This window comes from Eurypyga helias, unplaced genomic scaffold, assembly GCF_000690775.1.
Source record: "Eurypyga helias isolate BGI_N326 unplaced genomic scaffold, ASM69077v1 scaffold3996, whole genome shotgun sequence".
Classification (NCBI taxonomy): Eukaryota; Metazoa; Chordata; class Aves; order Eurypygiformes; family Eurypygidae; genus Eurypyga; species Eurypyga helias.
Genome location: NW_010257114.1, coordinates 23,141 through 40,635, shown reverse-complemented (window position 1 = coordinate 40,635; position 17,495 = coordinate 23,141). Strand labels below are relative to the sequence as shown.

The window sequence follows — 17,495 nt, the reverse complement described above, 5'->3', positions numbered from 1 at the left end:
GAGTGGTGTCCTCCTCGGGCAGCAGGTGGGTCTCTGCTCCCCTGTGACCCTCTGTAACTGCAGAGCACAGCCGGCCTCACCATGGGCTGCGCCACGGGCTGCCGGTGAACCTCTGCTCCAGTGCCTGGAGCACCTCCTCCCCTCCTTCTCCACTAATCTGGGGGTCTGCAGAGTTCTCTCTCACATCTTGCTCTTCCTCTGTCTGCAAAACCTATCCATTTCTGGGTGTTTTTTCCCCTCCCTGAACATGCTATCACAGCGGCGTTATGACTGCGATCGGCTTGGCCTTGGCTAAGCTAATGTTGGCTCTATCAGACACAGGGAGGCTTCTGGCAGCTTTTCACAGAAGCACCCCTGTAGCCCCTCTGCTACCAAAACCTTGCCACACAAACCCAATACGCTAAGTCAAATGCCACCACGGAAAGACAAATTCAGCGTCTCCGACTGAACTCTGGTTGATGTCAGACAGGAAGCGCTTGAATTCATGAGCTTCACAGTGAAGAACACGGACAAGGGAGGTCAAGGAAAACCCAACCCAGGAGCATCTGTGCAAAGGGCTGACTCAATATTGGGTCAACAAGACTCGAAGAAAACAGGGATCCTCCAGTTGGCTGTATCAACTGCAAGCCTGGATAGCTTCTACATTAAACAGACATGGATTCAAAGTTTCTTGAAAGGAGCAGCCGTGGCAGTTTCATGAACCCAGAGCACCAGCAGCCACTGAAGGACTATTCAAAAAACACATTCTGATGCAGTGCCAACCACTGTATGACAGCAGCGCTGACAGGCAAGCCCAAAAATCAGTGAAGTTAGTCTGTATTGCAACCACCTTTCCTGAACAGATTCAACAACCTACGCCAGCAAGGGAGCTCATATGACACAACCAACAGTGTTTCTGGGCTTTACAGACCTTTTTCTATTATTGGGAGGCTAGATGACTATTTCTTTGCCTGGAAGAGGGCAACAGAATGAATTTTTCTCTTCAAAGTGATAAAGTACTGTATGAAAGAAGCTGTAACTTCTACTTGACCATAAACCTCAATGCCTGTGCTTTGGATTCTAAAATAGTTCATTCACTATTTTTTCAAATCAATTTATCTAAACAAGATGCTTAAGCCAATCCAAATAGAAATCTTAAAATATCTTTAATGACAAACACTCGGAAGCTGGAAAGTGTAATGGATGCAGCTATGGCACAAAAAAGGACTGAAAATCCAAAGAGGCAATGGCTATATCCAGTGTCAGAATGTCACGCATTAGTAAAGAGTTAAACAGTATCTAGGTCACTCTACAGTCTTTCCTGCACACCCTCAGCTCACTGCGTATCGGAAATGCTGTGTGGGAAGGCCAGGGAGCTAAACTCACAGACCAAGTATGACTCAGACTGCAGTAATTTAATGACACTTTTTTTCTCTTAAATTATCCTTGGGATTAAAAGAATCCACACCCTCAACACGAAACCAAATCACTGTGAAAGGAAGAAACCACAAATTCATGGATCTTTGAGCCAACGAAAAGGTATCTATAAGCAAATTAATTATTAATGGTGAAGGACTGAGACCTTTCCTACAACATACTACATGGTCAGAACAGCAGAAGGTGAAGAATTTGAGCCAGTCAGATGTTCTTCTGAAAGCCCAAGTGGGGATGATCTCAGCAACAAGAATGTCAGGGAACTGCCAAAAAAATAAAGGAGAGCTGTCACAGCCAAATGCTGACCTCTGCCACTAGAGGAAAGCAACTTGAGAGAAACAGCCCCGCACTTCCTCCACCACTGAAGAAGTCGAACTCAAGAGTTGTCAAATGTCTTTGGCACAACCATGAGCAGAATACAACGATGAGATCCTGGAGAAGGCAGAACACCAGCAACCCGGGTCCAAATACAAATCCAGTTAAATCCCTGAGGAACAGTTACAGTTTCTGCAAATTCTGTCCAACTGAACAAAGCAGAAGTTTGGAAAGGACACTAATGAGCAGAAGAAAACACTGCCCTCAGTAATATTCCTTCCTGACTACAATATAAAATTATGAAAATTTACTCCTTCCTCTGCACTACAAGTTGCCTCCCTCCCCTTTCCTTACATAAAGGGCAAAATAAGGCACACCAACTACCACAAAAGGAAAAGCAAAGCTAAAATGTCCTAATGGCGCTAAAATGCCTTCTATCACAGGAACTTGTAAATTCTCATCCAGAGAAACAGCAACTAATTTCCCCTTTTTCATGGCAAAAATTAAACTAGTTTTGTTGTGGTGATATAAACAGCAGTGGATCCCTTTTTTCTTAGTATATTGTGAAGGACATGGTAAGCCAATTATAAAGAGTCAAGCATCTGGATTTACAGCTGTATGTTTACAAGTATTCTGCCCTGTTTCTAATTAAATGATCTGATATTTTTTAAATCCCATGAGATAAAGAAACTAACGATGTTCCCAAAAACCTATACTGACCACATAAACATCACCAGGATACTCAGTCAGCAATGAGCTACCTTTGAAAGCAAAGTCTTCCTGCTGCTCACCTTTCAGCTACAGCCATGGAGGAGTCCAAGCCCCTGATCTCTGACCAAGCGAGGGGCTTGGACCCAAGTGAGTTGAGGTGGAGGGCTCTGTCTTGAGAATAGAGACAGTGTCACCTGATCAGTGAATTTTAAGTTACAATTAAAAGGGTAACAGCTTCAATAGAAAAGACCAAAAGAGTCACCTCAAATGAAGCAAAAGTCCCATACTGACCTAGACCAACACAGTGTCTGCTTCAGATTGTTGCTTCAAAAAGTGCAATTTAGTGGTTAAAGTGAAACTTAAGGGGAAAAAAAACTAAGTCTTTCCTGAAAGAGGAACCAGACTCAAAATGATTTCTTACCCTGGCTCTCTACCCAAGAAAATCTCAACAACGTGGGCCTTTCTGTGATGTACTGAACACTACCTATTTGTGGCACCTTATCAACTCTACCCAATTTAGTTGTCCAAAACAGTGAGCCGGTGCTCCTTAGCCTGCCACCTCAATATTGGTTCAAGTGTCGGATGGGGAACAATGGATTAGCGACAATCAGGGCTGTCCCTTCTTCCTGGGAGGGCCACTCTTTTAAAAATATTTAATGACATTTGCGCAACAGCGTAATTCAGAGTATGTGTCTGGGACTTCAAAGATAATTAATAAATATTTAACTGAATAAGCAATTAGTAAAACGGGTGGAAAAATCTCCGGAATTTCTCATGGAACAAAGTAACACGCAGTTCACTTGGGAAGAACAGAAGACTGGGGCAGATTTTTGTATATTTTCATAATGTCATAACTCTGAGTATTTGGAAGATGTTGAAAAAGAATTGATCCTAATTTACATAATAAAGAGTACATCCATGCTGAGACTGTGGTATGGTGACGGCTTGTTTTCCTGGCTAATGGTCTTTCACTCCTAGTACTGTACCTCTGTACTGCAACATGGCAGCCCTGTAAGCTGGCACCAAGAAAGAGAAGTGAGCTGGTGCCGAGAAAGAGGAACAAACGTGAAGCAACACTTTCCCTCTCAGTATTCAAGATCTTCATAATATAGCAAATAGACTTTTGGCAACAAATAAAAAAGCCTTAACAATAAATTTAAGACAAAGCCTACCACACAATAAAAACAAGTAGCTTCAAGTGTGGGAAATGTAGGGGGTTGAATACAGGATATCTGGAGGGGAAAATAAAATGCAGATGATTTACAAACACTCCTTTTCAGATCACAGTACTGCAAACAGCAACGCAGGGAAGGAAATGCACAGAGCTATGTCAGCTCCACTGGATACCCCACCATGCCGATACCCTCAGGCCTTGAAGGGCAAGAGTCTCTCTGCCAAACAGCTTCTCCAGAACCCAGCCAAGGCATTCAGACTTAACACGGGGAGATTTCTGCCTTGGGGCACTGCACAGCTACAGGCTGGGTGGGCAGGGGGGGAACACCGGATAAAAACACCAAAAGAAAGAACCAGAGACCGTGGAGTTTATCTGTGCGATTACGTAGCTGAAGAGCTCAGCCTTCACTACCAAACAAATCCTAAGCCCACACGATGGAGCACGAAGTGATCTTACACCCTCACACTGGCAGCAGGAGCTGTGGGCTCCCGCAGGCGATCCTGGCTTCCCAGGATCAGGCCTTTGGTGCACACTGCAAACAAACAGGAGACAAGCTTGCCATCATCTTAGGGGCACAGGTAAGCGTTTCTGGTTTACATGGGGTTTGTAACACACCAGCTCCTTGGCAGTTTTACATACAAGTAAAACTACGTACGGAACCGTAGAACCCCGCCTGTCTCCAGGCTCCAAAAGCTCTTCAGCTACTCTATCTGCAGAGTCTCTGAACGAGAAATAAGCAGCTTGGCTTGTTTTGCAATGTTTAGATAATTTTATTTCTGATGTTTAGGGTTTGCAAATAAAAGATCTGAGATTTCTCCAGTATTTGTATTACCCTGTATGAAGCTTCCCCCCACCCCATTCACTCAGACATTCAAGCCCTTATTAACCCACCAGAATAATTGCTGATATTTTGTCAGGCTTGTGAAAGCTTGTTAGTGACTATGTTTCAGCCAAAAAGCAACACAAGGATTTGAAATACTGATAATCTATTAAGTCAACAATCTTATACGAGACAAAAATTCTGATCCATACTGTCTTTTAAAAGTTAGTATGTGCAACTACACAATTGCACAGAACAGAGATAGCAAACATTTAAAAAGAACACACATTCTGGGCTAATACACTTCAAATAAGATGGCTACAATGATCAACTAAGTAAATGTAATTATTAATATTTTTAAAAATCATAGATAATAATCACAGATTAATAAAAAACACACCATGTTTATTTTGGGGGATTTCTCTTGTGGCAGTAAAGCAACAGATTACAAACTTTTCTTCTGTTGGGTAAATAAGAGACTAAAGTAAGAGAAGAAATGGAAATGGAAGGGGCAGGATAGGAGTACAAATCAGAATATACTCCCACCAAAATTTATTCTGTTAATGATTAACTCAACCCACACAGGTTATTTCAAGTAGAATATTTGTACTAGTAACAGTGTCAAAACAGATCCCAAATCAAAGTCTTCTCTTTGTGTTTTTCATTGGTGTTTTTTTGCTCTATGTCCACTTACCATAACACTATCAACATTCAAATTAAAAGTTGACTTTTTTCCCCAGCTATTGCACACCTGTCTGCAAAGATCCAATCATTTAAATGATCAAATATTAATTGTTCTCCCAGCAGCCCTTTAGAAATTTAGTTTTCTACATGTTTGGCCTGAGCCTTGAGTAAGGCACTGCTCAAACTGAACTGAGGCAGCTGACCTGTTTAGAATGTTGGAATAGGATAGAATTTTAGGATAGAAGTTGTGGGAAAGGATAAGCACTGATTTCTCCCTCTTTCTTAAGTTTCACTGGAGGTAATCGGATCTGAATTTATATTTACCATGGATTTTTATTATCTGGGTGGCATACAATTTGGGGATGTTACTTTCTCAACCCTAGATACAGCTTGGCAACAATGTGGGGGAAAAAAGATTGAAAGGTACAAAACAACACCCTGGTCTTAAAATGTGTCAACATCAGAGGGTTCATTTTTTTCATTTCAAGGAGTTAACACTACAGAAAACAGAGCTATGCAGAACCAACCTTTAGCAAACAAAGTCAAGACTTCACAAGATTTCTAAGAGTTATGTGAAACCACATGAGATATTAGACAGATAAAAGAATCTGTTTGCAAATACTGGTTCTGCTTTCGACACTGAATGGTATCCTGAGGAAAAGGGCGAGTTTAATGCAAGCACACTGGAGCAGAAATCAACTTGGGCCCTAAGCTGATTCAATTCGGAAATAGTTTCTGAGATGCCTGCTTAAGAGGTCTCTAAAAGGACAGGTTTTGGCATCGGCACCATGGAGCCCACTAAAGAGCTTGATTAGTGTTCATTAATATTTTCAGTAGTCCACCAAAATTTAAAAAAATCCCCTTTAAAATGTTCCTGAGTTACTGGTTTTTCTGATGAGTAACTGGTTATCACCTCCCTTCTGGGACAGGCCCCTGCCATCAGGAAGCTCGGGCCCGGCCCCCGATGAAAAGCCTCCCAGCAGCTGCCACGGGGCACTGTTCTCCCGTGGCTTGGCCACAGGGAACGGGGGTTGCTCTCTGTACCACAAATACCTGCCGGCTTGCAAACACATAGTTTATGGGCCACGCTACCAGATCAGCTTTTTATTTTCTGACAGGAGATCTTCGATGGCGGTAACTTTTACCAAACTCTTTTCCTAGTGCTTCTTTTACAAGCAGCTGCGGCTGAAACATTCCTTCCACTCTCCTCTCCTCCCTCACCCACACTTCCTAAAGGAAATTCCATGGGATCACCTCTCGTCCGGCCCCACACTGCAACAAAACCCTCATCTCCCGAGGGAGATGGAGCTTGTGCAATCGCTGGGTCCCTGCATCTGCAACCACAGTGCAGATCCTCGGTGCGCTTGTACTCAGACTGCTTGTTTTTTACGAGTGTGCTGAGGGGAACTGCTGATTTCTGTTAGGCTAAATGAAATACTGAGTTTGAAAAACTTCAATCTTCGTTTAATCACAAAACGGAAAGAGAAAATTAAAACTGTATTTATTTTAAATTCAAGGCATCTCAAGAGACTGTCTGCATCCAGAGGATAGGACTCTAGAAGACAACTTTTTTTCCCAATTAAGATTTCCCCAAAAATGCATACCGCTCCCTAATGACATTCTGCAAGAAGGCATTATTGTACCAAAAGAACAAAAAAATTACCCTGGAACTCCTTAGAGAGGATTTCAGCATGAATTTCATTTGGTCATGAATATAAAGCTGTCTGAATTTTATTTCTGTCTAATTAAAGTGCAAATAATGAAGGGAAGATAGATTGTCTTCCTTCACATCATGCCAGGCTAGACACTTCATAACACAACTGCTGAAAGCAGTTGCTAAAACATAAAGGAAATGACTATTTAAACCAAACATCACATATCCAGGCCAATCACAATTCCCATGGCATACCACGCAAATGCCTCACCGCTGACTGCGAAAGTCAAGTCCCAACGAAAAAAGAGCATTTCAGTCTCCATGTCAGGCCTACACCCCTCCAGCGCATCTGGCAAAACTGACACACAAAACTGAATACTGTTGCATCTCGGCTGTGCGAATGGGATGCTTCCCTTAGATAGCAGCCCCTTACTTAGGAGATCATCAGCTAAGACATCTCTATCTACCCAGCATATTGCAGCGTCACAGGAGCTAGCAGAGCCGGTCTGCATACCCTACTGGCATGCGACGACTCCTCTGGCAGCTGAGGAACTGGGTGCATCAGCCGGGCAGAACACAAGTGAGATTACCCAAATGCTGGTCCTGAGGTTACTGTGAGTCCCTGCAGCGCTGTGCTGTGCTCCACACAATTGTGTGCCTGCACAGGCAACACAGCACTGGCACAATCAGTTATTCCATCTAGGGAACATATCTTCACCATTCTTGTTATGTTTGTTCTGAAGAGCAGAACCAGATGAAAAATGACAGCTAAGGGAATTCTAGTGCAGATTATGCAAAAGCCAAACCATGCCACAGTCCCTGAAGAAAGAATAAAGACACCTATGATGCTGGTACCACACAGCATAAAGCTAAACATTACAAATCACATACTCCTCAACTGCTAAAGAATCTACCTACCTCCTCTAACCACGTGATATTCTGCAAACCCAGTGTTACTTATCCAATAATACTATTTTAAAAAACATGTACCTAAACACCTAAAATTACTAGTTTGTAGAGGGCTTCTTTCCACCCTAAAGAAACTGGCAACTGGCTCCTGCTCCACTATAATCAGTATTAATAGTGATCCCAAAGGGAACAGTTTCAGAGACACTGATGCATCACACATAATGACATGTCACAAAATGGTATTCCACATAATTATGAATGCAATATTTCATTGCTGCTGACAAACCAGGAAAGAAAAATGCAAGCAAAATGGAGAACAAAGGAGAAATGAATGAAAATACTTTAAAAAAATTGGAAAGTTAGCTTTGAAATTTTCCATTCTGCGTTCCCTGGCCCACACAATCTATCTAAAGGAGTTGTATTCACGTGCTACAGGCACTTCCTTAGACTAAAGCGAGCAGCAGTCACCTGCCCAGACCATTCTGCCAAGGAGATAAATGCAGAAGACAATCAGACTATTTCCTTAAGTCCAGCCATATCCTTCTGCTAGTGAGATATGATGAGTGAAATTAGCAGACTTCTTGCTCTTAGCTGACCGCGATGACAACCGCTCCCTGCTACAGTGAATGTTTGAGGTCCAGTTCACCCCTCCTCAGTCCCGAGTGTGATGGAAGGGATGGGAAATGGCAGCATAGGGAGAGGCCACAGTTACCCGGCAAGCTAAAGAACATGGAAACACTGATGTGCGACTGATGTCGCGTGACTTTAAAATGTGTGGTTTATTAAGAGCAAGGAATTGAAACAGCTTTTAGGTGCTCTTGCCCCAAAACAGGGAGATATTACAGCATGCAACTCCAAAGCAATGTCTTATGCTGTGGAAACAAAGCTGTGTAGCACTCCTGGCTCAAATATTTCAAAACCATCACGAGCCTACCGTTAGCTTTAGCTATGTCTGTGTTCATGATGCTGATTATTTAGGAAGGAACCCTTAAATTACTCTCTCAAGAAGACATGTGATTTCCCAACAGACATAAGCAAAGGTACTGTTTTTGTGTTCCGACCATCACGGCACACAACAATGGTCTGTTGTGGTAATTACATCACTAACTTTGTTACCTTAAACCAGCTGCTTTCCTAATTGTAATCCCATTAAAAACCCACATTACCACCATTACAGCAAAAATGTAAGGGGGAAGACTTCAATGAAACTGTCCAGAGCAAAACCAGATTTAAAAAAAAAACACCACCAAAAAAACAGACTACAAAGAGCTCAATACAAGCGACATGGTACGAGCAAACAGCCTGGAACAGGGCACACCAAAGGGTGTGCTGGCGCGATCATCTATGCTGAACACAATGGGGGAGACTTGGGTTAAGCCTCAAAGCTTGAAATCTCACCCTGGGACTGGGGATTGTCAGAAGAGTGAAGGGCCTGCTGCATCATCCTCATTTAATGATGTGAATGGCAGAAAAGAAGGTCTCTGAAGAAATTCAGCGTTACAGAGAGGCCCTGCTGCAAGGCTAGCAAGTAAATCGTAAGCAACACTGTGGAAAGCACAGGGCTTTGGAAGCGTGTGGCTTGGACATTAAAGGTCATCCAAAGTGAAGCACAGCACTTACTGAAAGTGTGGAAAGCACCTAGAAAGTGTGTCAAAGCAAGTTACAAACTCCTGGCTGAATCTCCAAAGACGCGATCACTTAAGTCCCCCATCGCGTAAGCAGTCTCAACAATTTCAGTGACTAACTAGAATGGATTTAATCTTGCATCTTCAGATCCATAAATTAACTACACGAAATTACTGTCACCAAGTAAGAAAATTCAGTTAAAGCCTAAATAATGTATTCAAAAGCAAGAACCCAACACAACAGCTGAAGAATGCACATCAAGCAGGTATGGACAGCCACGCTGGAGGAAGGGAGTGCAACTAGGCATGGCTGAGGCTAACACCACTCCACCGATCCTGCAAAACCAGCACTTCATGGCACAGCGCTGCAGCAGAGCTCATGCAATGGCACTACATGGTTTGGGAAAAGAAACTGCAGAGCAGACTCTGGCAGAGAGGACAGTCACAGGAATCGGTCCGAGTCTCAGAGCCCGCGCTGGGGTCAGGCAGCTTCTTGCAGGCTTCCCCAAACCATGCCCATCCGCCTCTTACTCTGCTTTTCCTTTCCCCTGCTCTTGCCCTTCCATTTAGCTGATTTCTCCTGTCTAGCTTCCCACATAAAAGACAGCATCTGTGGGCCATTGCACCAACTGCTTTGGCTACCCGCGCAGACCTGACGGAAAGCTCTTACAGCCAGGACTGACTCAGGTTGCGTCCCTCCAGCACTCCGGGTTCCGGTTCTGCATTGGCCGTCATGACATCCTTGCAACAAAACTTAATACCTACACCTTATTCTGCCCCACACTTCTGCCTCTGGCACAACTGATATGAAGAAATTTGTTTTCCCAACGCAGAACCGGAGTAGCAAGCTCGAGTTTGAATGAACTATCCAGAAACGTGGCAGCTTCATTTCCCACACAAAAGCCAATAATGCTATCTGAAAATAGCTGTATTGCCAGATAAGCCTTCACAACAAAATTATAATATGCTCTTTTCACCTTGGAAAAAAGGAGAAAGCTTCATGTAATAGAGCACTAGAAAGAACCAAGCAGATGAAGGTGAAGAACAGATTTGTAGAGACGTATATGGGCAAACTGCACTCTTGCCAGGAAAGTACTTTTCCACAAAACTGGTGAACATTTGCTCACTGTGTTCAAAAATAGTGCACAGCTGTGCTACAAAAGGAACGCAAGCCCAACGCTTCTATAATTTGATAAGAGGTTTCCCTAGTGATTCACCAAAAATAATTAATCAAAATAAAAACACGGCCAAAATTAGCACTGCTAGCTGTTGTGAGCAAGAACTAAATCAAACATACTGACTAAATCAAATAAAAGTGACTGTGTAACCAGACCCACAGACAAGAACTCTGCAGATTCTTCTGTTCAGAAGGAGAATATTGAAAGAAGTATTTCTCTACAATTACCATTACTGAAAATAAATTTTCAGTACAATATATGATACAAGTCCATGATGATCCAAGGGAAAAATCTATGCAGATGGGATGTTTTGGGCATTTGTAGTGACAATAATGTTTTTCAACCAATATTTCCTCAACACAGAGGTGGTTTTTTTCTGTCTTGTCTGACAACAGCCAAAAGAAAAAACAAAATGCAGTGGCTTTTCTGTATATCAGCTGAAAATTGCTTATTGCCAGCTAGCAAGACCATTTCTGCACTAGGCAGAGCAGCCTTTTTACCCATTATTAGCATCAAGGACTCCAGCCGACACCCTCTTCGAATTACAAGATCCACTCTATATGGTGAAAAGGAGCTAAAATTAGTCCAAAGCCTCCTAGTAAATCTTAGGCATTTGGAAAAAGCTAATGAAAATATTTCAGAGATCTGGAGTAAACAGCAGCTTCTTCACTGACTTCCATGTGTCCAAGATTTCATTCTCCATGTATTTTGTATTGCCTCAGCTCTTCTTTGAACATGGCAGGTACACTTTCAAGAATATCTTGTCCTCTATGTCCTGGAAGTTTAGGCAGATTTGTAGGAATTCTGCATCTGAAATTTTCCATAGTCTGTAGAAGTGGATTACTGAGCTTCTGAGAACAAGGAGAGAGTGTGGTGCCATTCCTACCTTACTGTAGCATCAAGTTAGTTGCTAAGGGGCTATGTTGGCAGAGAAGCCTAAGGCTGTTAATAGGTTACCCAGATTACTGAAAGATGTTCCAAGCCTAAAATTTCTGGACATCCCACTTGGTTCTTCAGCAGAAATGGATAATTTTGAGACAGAGCCTCCTTTCCTCTCAAGTAAAAGATTTCGGAGAGAAATGTCTCACAGGAAGAAATGCCATGACCTTCCAAGTCTGCAAATTCACATCAGAATTGATTTAATAACTTCATGGCAGCAGTTCTTGCCTTTTCTTTATTTGCAAAATTCATGCTGATCCAACTACAATTATATATTGAACAGCAGCAACAACAGAACAGGAATCTCTGGCTAGCCAAGAGGAATAGGGCCAGTTACAGCAAAGTATCGAACATATTTTTTCGAGAGTGTTCATGCATCGATGACATCTCAGGCGGTGCAGACCAAAACGTCTACAGAAAGAGATTAAGGAGCTATAGCAACCACTGCACAAATAGTAGTTACTGGGCGGCTCCAGTGCAAAATAACCTCACAACTCTGTCCTAACATAACATGAGTGCGCAGGCCAAGATTTCCCATCAGTTCAAAGGACGAAAAAGGGGAAGGAGAAATCCACTTCTGTAAAACACGTGTTTGGAACTGACATGCAAGTGACGAGGTCACTGTCACATGGGAAGCTGTAAAAAGGTTTAATTTATCAATGAATCTTTTCACAGATTGATAATCTGTTTTCTTTTCTGTAACACACATGGATTTCATCTGCTGTTGGGAAAAACGAACAAATGGAAATTTTTATCTTTAAAGACCCAAGAGAAAGTTGGATTTATTATAATACTAAGATGACCAATATGTGAGTACGATCATGATAGTCCACATTTTCTTTAAAAAAGGAAAAAAAATTCTTCTCTATAAATTAAGTATCAGGTTTTCTGCAACATTCAAAACCAAAAGTGCCTCATATAAGCTGGGTTCTAAGACTTACAGGTTTTCCTAGCTATTTTACTAACTTGTGTTGTGACCTTGGGCATGTATTTTTGTATATTCCTAGTTACTTATCTGCTAAATTGAACAGAAAATTACTCTGAGGATCTCAAACAGTAGTGTTCTATAAAAATCTTAATGATTCTCCATTCAATCAAGACACATTTGGGTATTTTCTTACAAGTGAAAATTCAGCTAAGTCCTTTTTATTTCAAAATAATCCAGAAAGCGCACTGTGAATTTTGGAAGCACTAAGGACATAGATTCAGTAAAACATTTAAGAAAGGTGATTTTAAACAATGTATAAACAACACCATTGCACAGTTTCTTGACATCTAACCCACATTTGAAAGTAACTAAAATGCACAAGCTGCTGTAAAAATTAGAAAACCAAAAATTCACAAGCAAAACAATCTCATGTTAACAACATTGCATGAAAACCTGCTAAGCCAACTCTACCTGAACTCCAGCCACTAGAGACAATTCCTATGTGAATCGACTATTTCTCACACAAAAATAATTGTGTAGTAATGTACAGCCAACATAAATTAGTCTGAAACTAGGATAAGTATTCCAGTGCACACCGTAATTTACAGTGATGCAGAACAATTACTTAAGGAGCTTGTATCAACCAATTATCTCAGTAGCAAAGAGAGGAGATCCTCTGTTGCGGGTTCTTAATAGCAAGTTTCACATTCAGGAGTTAGTTTTCATTTATCTGTGACTTCAAGAGCATCAGGCAGCAATAGGGGTGATCAGAGTTTTCACTAAAGCAATGGGTTGCTTCTGTTCACCTCTACATTTCAACTTTGCTTCTCCAAAGTGTCAAACGCATTCTTTTCCTTTTGATTGCCAGGAAAGTTGAAACTTGCCATCGTATCACAGCATGAGGCTTCTGACTTACAAATCTGTTTTTCTTCCCTCATAATCCAAACACTCATTTGCGATCAACTTTGAAGGTATGACATTACAATTTATATTTAAGCACAGTACTTACGGTTGGCATAATTTTACCAGGTCCTGATCAGTGGTGTTTGGAGGCAGTGCTCTGATGTAAAGGTTTGTTTTACTTAATTGATCCCATCCTGAGTTGCTGCTGCTACTACTGTTGTTATTACTGCTGGTGGTGCTGGGACTAGGAGGAGCCATTGGGTGGGCTGGTACAATGGACTGCTGCAAAGGAAAAAGCACGTTAGAGGAAACTGTAGATAGCAATCGCAGCATTACATTAGCTCAGTCTACAGTAGCCCGTTCACCATTTCGAGTGCCATGTTAAATTGGTAGGTAATTACTCATGTGTTTTAAATACACCTGGTTTCCCACCGCATTTGGGACAGGATTCACAGGCACATTCTAATATAGCCATCAACTATCTGAAGCACACTCAATGCATGACAGAGGCTGAAATTACATATAACCTCTGCTGGATATTACTCACAGGATTTTACCACATCTGATGTGAAAATGAAGTAAGAGGTATCGTTCCTCTAAGCTCCAGCAGGTATAAACTGAGTTTATATCACTATGATAACTTCATATGTCAAATGAATTATTGTGGCAGACACAAAGACTATGCTATTTCCTTAATCTATCCAGAAATATACAAATAATTAGAAGCCTCTTTTGTATCTCTTCTGGCTTTTAGCACTTCATACAATACTGCTATTGGTTTTTTAAAGATAGAGAGGGAACACAGATGGCTTAAGGGCCAGACCTTAAACTAACTGTGTGCCTTGGCAGAACTTTCATACTGCCACTAATCTCAGTATTTGTGGATTATTCCAAGAGTGTCAAGAAAGAGGCTGTACAATGGGAAAAAAAAACCCAAACCCAAAAACAAAACAAACCCCAAGTTTCAAAAGGAGATAAGCATGTAAGCACTTCTACCTAGTCCTGAAGGTATCTAATGCTATCATTCTTAAAATCAGACCCTAAAGGAACATAAAAGCATCCTATAGAAAATCTCCAGTAGAGCAATCACTTGCATTAACAGTAGCGCAGGACACTGTACAGCAGGCATTACGAGCAGGTCTGGGGTGGTGTGAGAGAGGAATGCTTTACTGAATGTACTAGAGAACCAGAGTTGTCAGTAAAAGTCTTGCAACCACAAGGTTTCCGCTGACAAAAAGAATTAGCTGTGTGCAGCCCCTTTCCTGCAAAAGCCTGAGCCTCCACAGCTCAGGAGGATCACAGCAAAGAACCACCCCATGAACTGCAAAGGAAAGGCACGGGGTGGGGAGTGGAATATCAGAGGAGATGTCAGTGTAGACTCACTTCTTCCTACCCCAGTGCCACGCTCTTCTGTGAACTAGTACAAATAGTTGTGTAGCCACAGCCTGAACCAAAAAATTACCTTCCCTGGTCTGGTTCACCACATGTGGTTTTGTGCTACGCAAAAGCTTTGGCTGTCACAAGGCAGGGAACAGGAACGGGTAGGCAGAGACGAGGGGATTACAGTTTACCTGCGTTTAAAGCATCCATGAAACTACACAATATGCAAGAAAAGTGAAACTATTTCGGAGATAATTTCATTCCAATTTCCTGAGATTATGAGTGGGAGAAAAGTACGAAGGCATGTCTTCTATCAGATATTCATGGCAATTTCAGGTCTCTTTTTTCTATTTCCCTAGGAAAGTTCTTAAATCTTCCAATTCAGCATATTGCAAAGTTTATTATGCAGCAATAACAGCCTGGAATAGCAAACTGCAACACTTGCTATAAAATCAACACTGATATGTAGAAACATTGCTGTTGGCTAATTGAACTGAAAGTTAGGGGGAAAAAAAATCCCAATCATTTAAAATTTGAAAACCGAGCATCAATATTCCATTGCCATAGGGCTTGGGCTTTTCTTTGATTTAAAAAGAGTTTTAGAAACATCAAATCTCTTCCAAAAGATTTATACTCAGAGTTGAAGCGCTGATCTAGAGTTTCTTCCAGGCATGATTTAAAATGGGAAAAAGATTAAACTCTCCCTACAAGTCTGTAATGGAAACATTGACGGATTTTAACTATAGCAGCCCAAGTCAGGCTGTCAGATCGTTCCGCTTCCAGTAACGGCAGACAATTATTTTCAGGGTTACAAGCAATGCAGAATGACAGAGCAACTAGTTTCAAAACATTTTCATAACCAACTGAACAAACTTAGTCTGGCACTCTTCTCTCGAAAAAGCCTTCCGAGGAGCTGCCCAACACCAGAGAGCGATCAGTGCACAACTGCTCTGTTCGAGGTACACGAAACCCGCACTTCCCGTGTGCGTGCACGTGCAGCTGCCATAAAACACGTACCAGTCGCCATCCCAACTGGTAATAACACTGCTGGAGACCAAGAGCCTCTATTCTGTTTTTTCTGTATCTTTGGTTTCATTTTGCCTTTACTTCTTACAGTGTTTTTCCATCAAAATCTTTGGGTTTTCTGCATTATGAAGAACGGGAGTTTTGTAAAATCTTGTCACCAGCTGGCCAAAGGTAGGAGAGGAAAATGTGTGTGAAGAGAGTGCAGGAATCCTAACTCTGTCTTTCTGTACAACATAAACACTCCATTCTGCGAAATTTAAACATGAAGATGCTCTAGTGCTAGTGGTCACATCCAAGTATGAGGGGAATGTAAATGCGCTTACAGCTGTCTCCCTAAGTTTACAGACAGAAGGTTTTTCCCTGCTTCCAGAGAAACACTACCTTTACCAGCCCCGAAGGCCTTACAAAACACAGATGTTGGGCGTACCGCAGCTCTCAACCCTGCAACCCAGTGACACACAGACAACCATTAAAGGGCCAGTGACACCTTAAAGCAATATGACAAACACGTTTCTTACATCAAAACTTCATTTTAAAATCTGAGTCACTCTTCCCGCGCTGTTCCTCATCGACAACTACGTGTAAAAAACAAGTGACAGAGGTCCCTCTTTTGTTCCAAGGAGCTTTTCTTCCCGCTGCAGCTGCCGCACAAGGCCGGGCAGCCGTGCAGGGCCTCGCTGCTGTAGCTGGGCTGGCGGAGCCTCCTACGCTGACAGCGCATGCCAAGAGAAGAGTTTTTCTGCTGGCGGAGTTGCATCACCTCCCCAGACAACATAAACTAAGCCGATAAAAGTTCTCTTCTCCCAGCACAGCTGCATCCACACCTGGGGTTTTGCCAATGTATCGATGTCAGCGAGGATGTATGACTTTTTTCCACACCCCTGGCTGATACAGTGCTAGCTGGCAAAAGGTTCTGCAGCGGAGACCTGGCCAAAGTTTGGGGCTGTTTGTTTAGAGAAACAGCTTTTATGAACATTAAGTGAAAGCTTTATAAAAGCTAAAATCAGTTTTGAAAACTTATTTTACAAACTGTAGCATATACTGCAAATTCATGCCAAAAGTTGTTCTTAAGATTTTATCATATGGACTTATCATAATGTAAAATACATAAAACCACATTCACTGATTTTTCTTTTTAATCACTGCCTCTTAAAACACAGAACACAAGTAGAGGAGGAATAAACTTTAGTAACCATGATATCTTGTGACAATATTTCTGCTCACAAGAAATACAATTTTCACACTAGTTTGCCATTTCCTCCTTAGTCTTCACTCCCACAAGTAATTAGCAATCGTTCTCTCTCCACAGCAGTTTCCTTCCTGTCGTCTTCAACAAACATCTAAGCAAAAAAAGGCCAGTGAGAGAATAATCATCCCATATGCTGTATGATCACCCCATCCCAGTCTGCAGCCAGCTGTGAAGAGCTCCCAACACCCCCGCCTTATCTCCAAGGGACAGCCCCTCCACAGCCCGACTGCAGCAGTGGGAAAACCACAGGTACCTATTAGGAAAAGGAAAAGCTCAGTGACAGAACAGGCCCCATGGAGTGCCTTAAACCACGGAAAACTGCCTGAGTGTGTTTTCTTCTCAACATAAAACCCTAACGGGATCACAAGTATTGAAAAACTGAAGAATATACCCATCTTTATATGAGCCATTCCTTTCTTTCTTCTAAAACACTCTATGCTTAAGGACTGGAAATGAGTCACAGCAGGATTTTGCCTGCCAAGGAGGAACAGCAGCTCTTTGCTGTCAACAGGAAAAAAAAAACCCAACATCACACAAAAAACCACATAACCAAAACAAAACGGAACAACCCTGAGAAATTCCTTTGA

General features: G+C 42.0%; 1 protein-coding gene across 1 annotated transcript in view; it reads right to left on the bottom strand.

Annotated features, from left to right (window-relative positions):
• LOC104511318 (RNA-binding motif, single-stranded-interacting protein 1-like) overlaps positions 1 to 13,532 on the bottom strand; it is a 67,639-nt gene extending 54,107 nt beyond the window's left edge. Inside the window, 1 exon segment of the mRNA XM_010153883.1 lies at positions 13,360 to 13,532. Within this exon segment, the coding sequence (XP_010152185.1) occupies positions 13,360 to 13,511 (152 nt within the window). The 5' untranslated portion in view covers positions 13,512 to 13,532.
• Between the last annotated feature and the right edge of the window lie 3,963 nt (positions 13,533 to 17,495).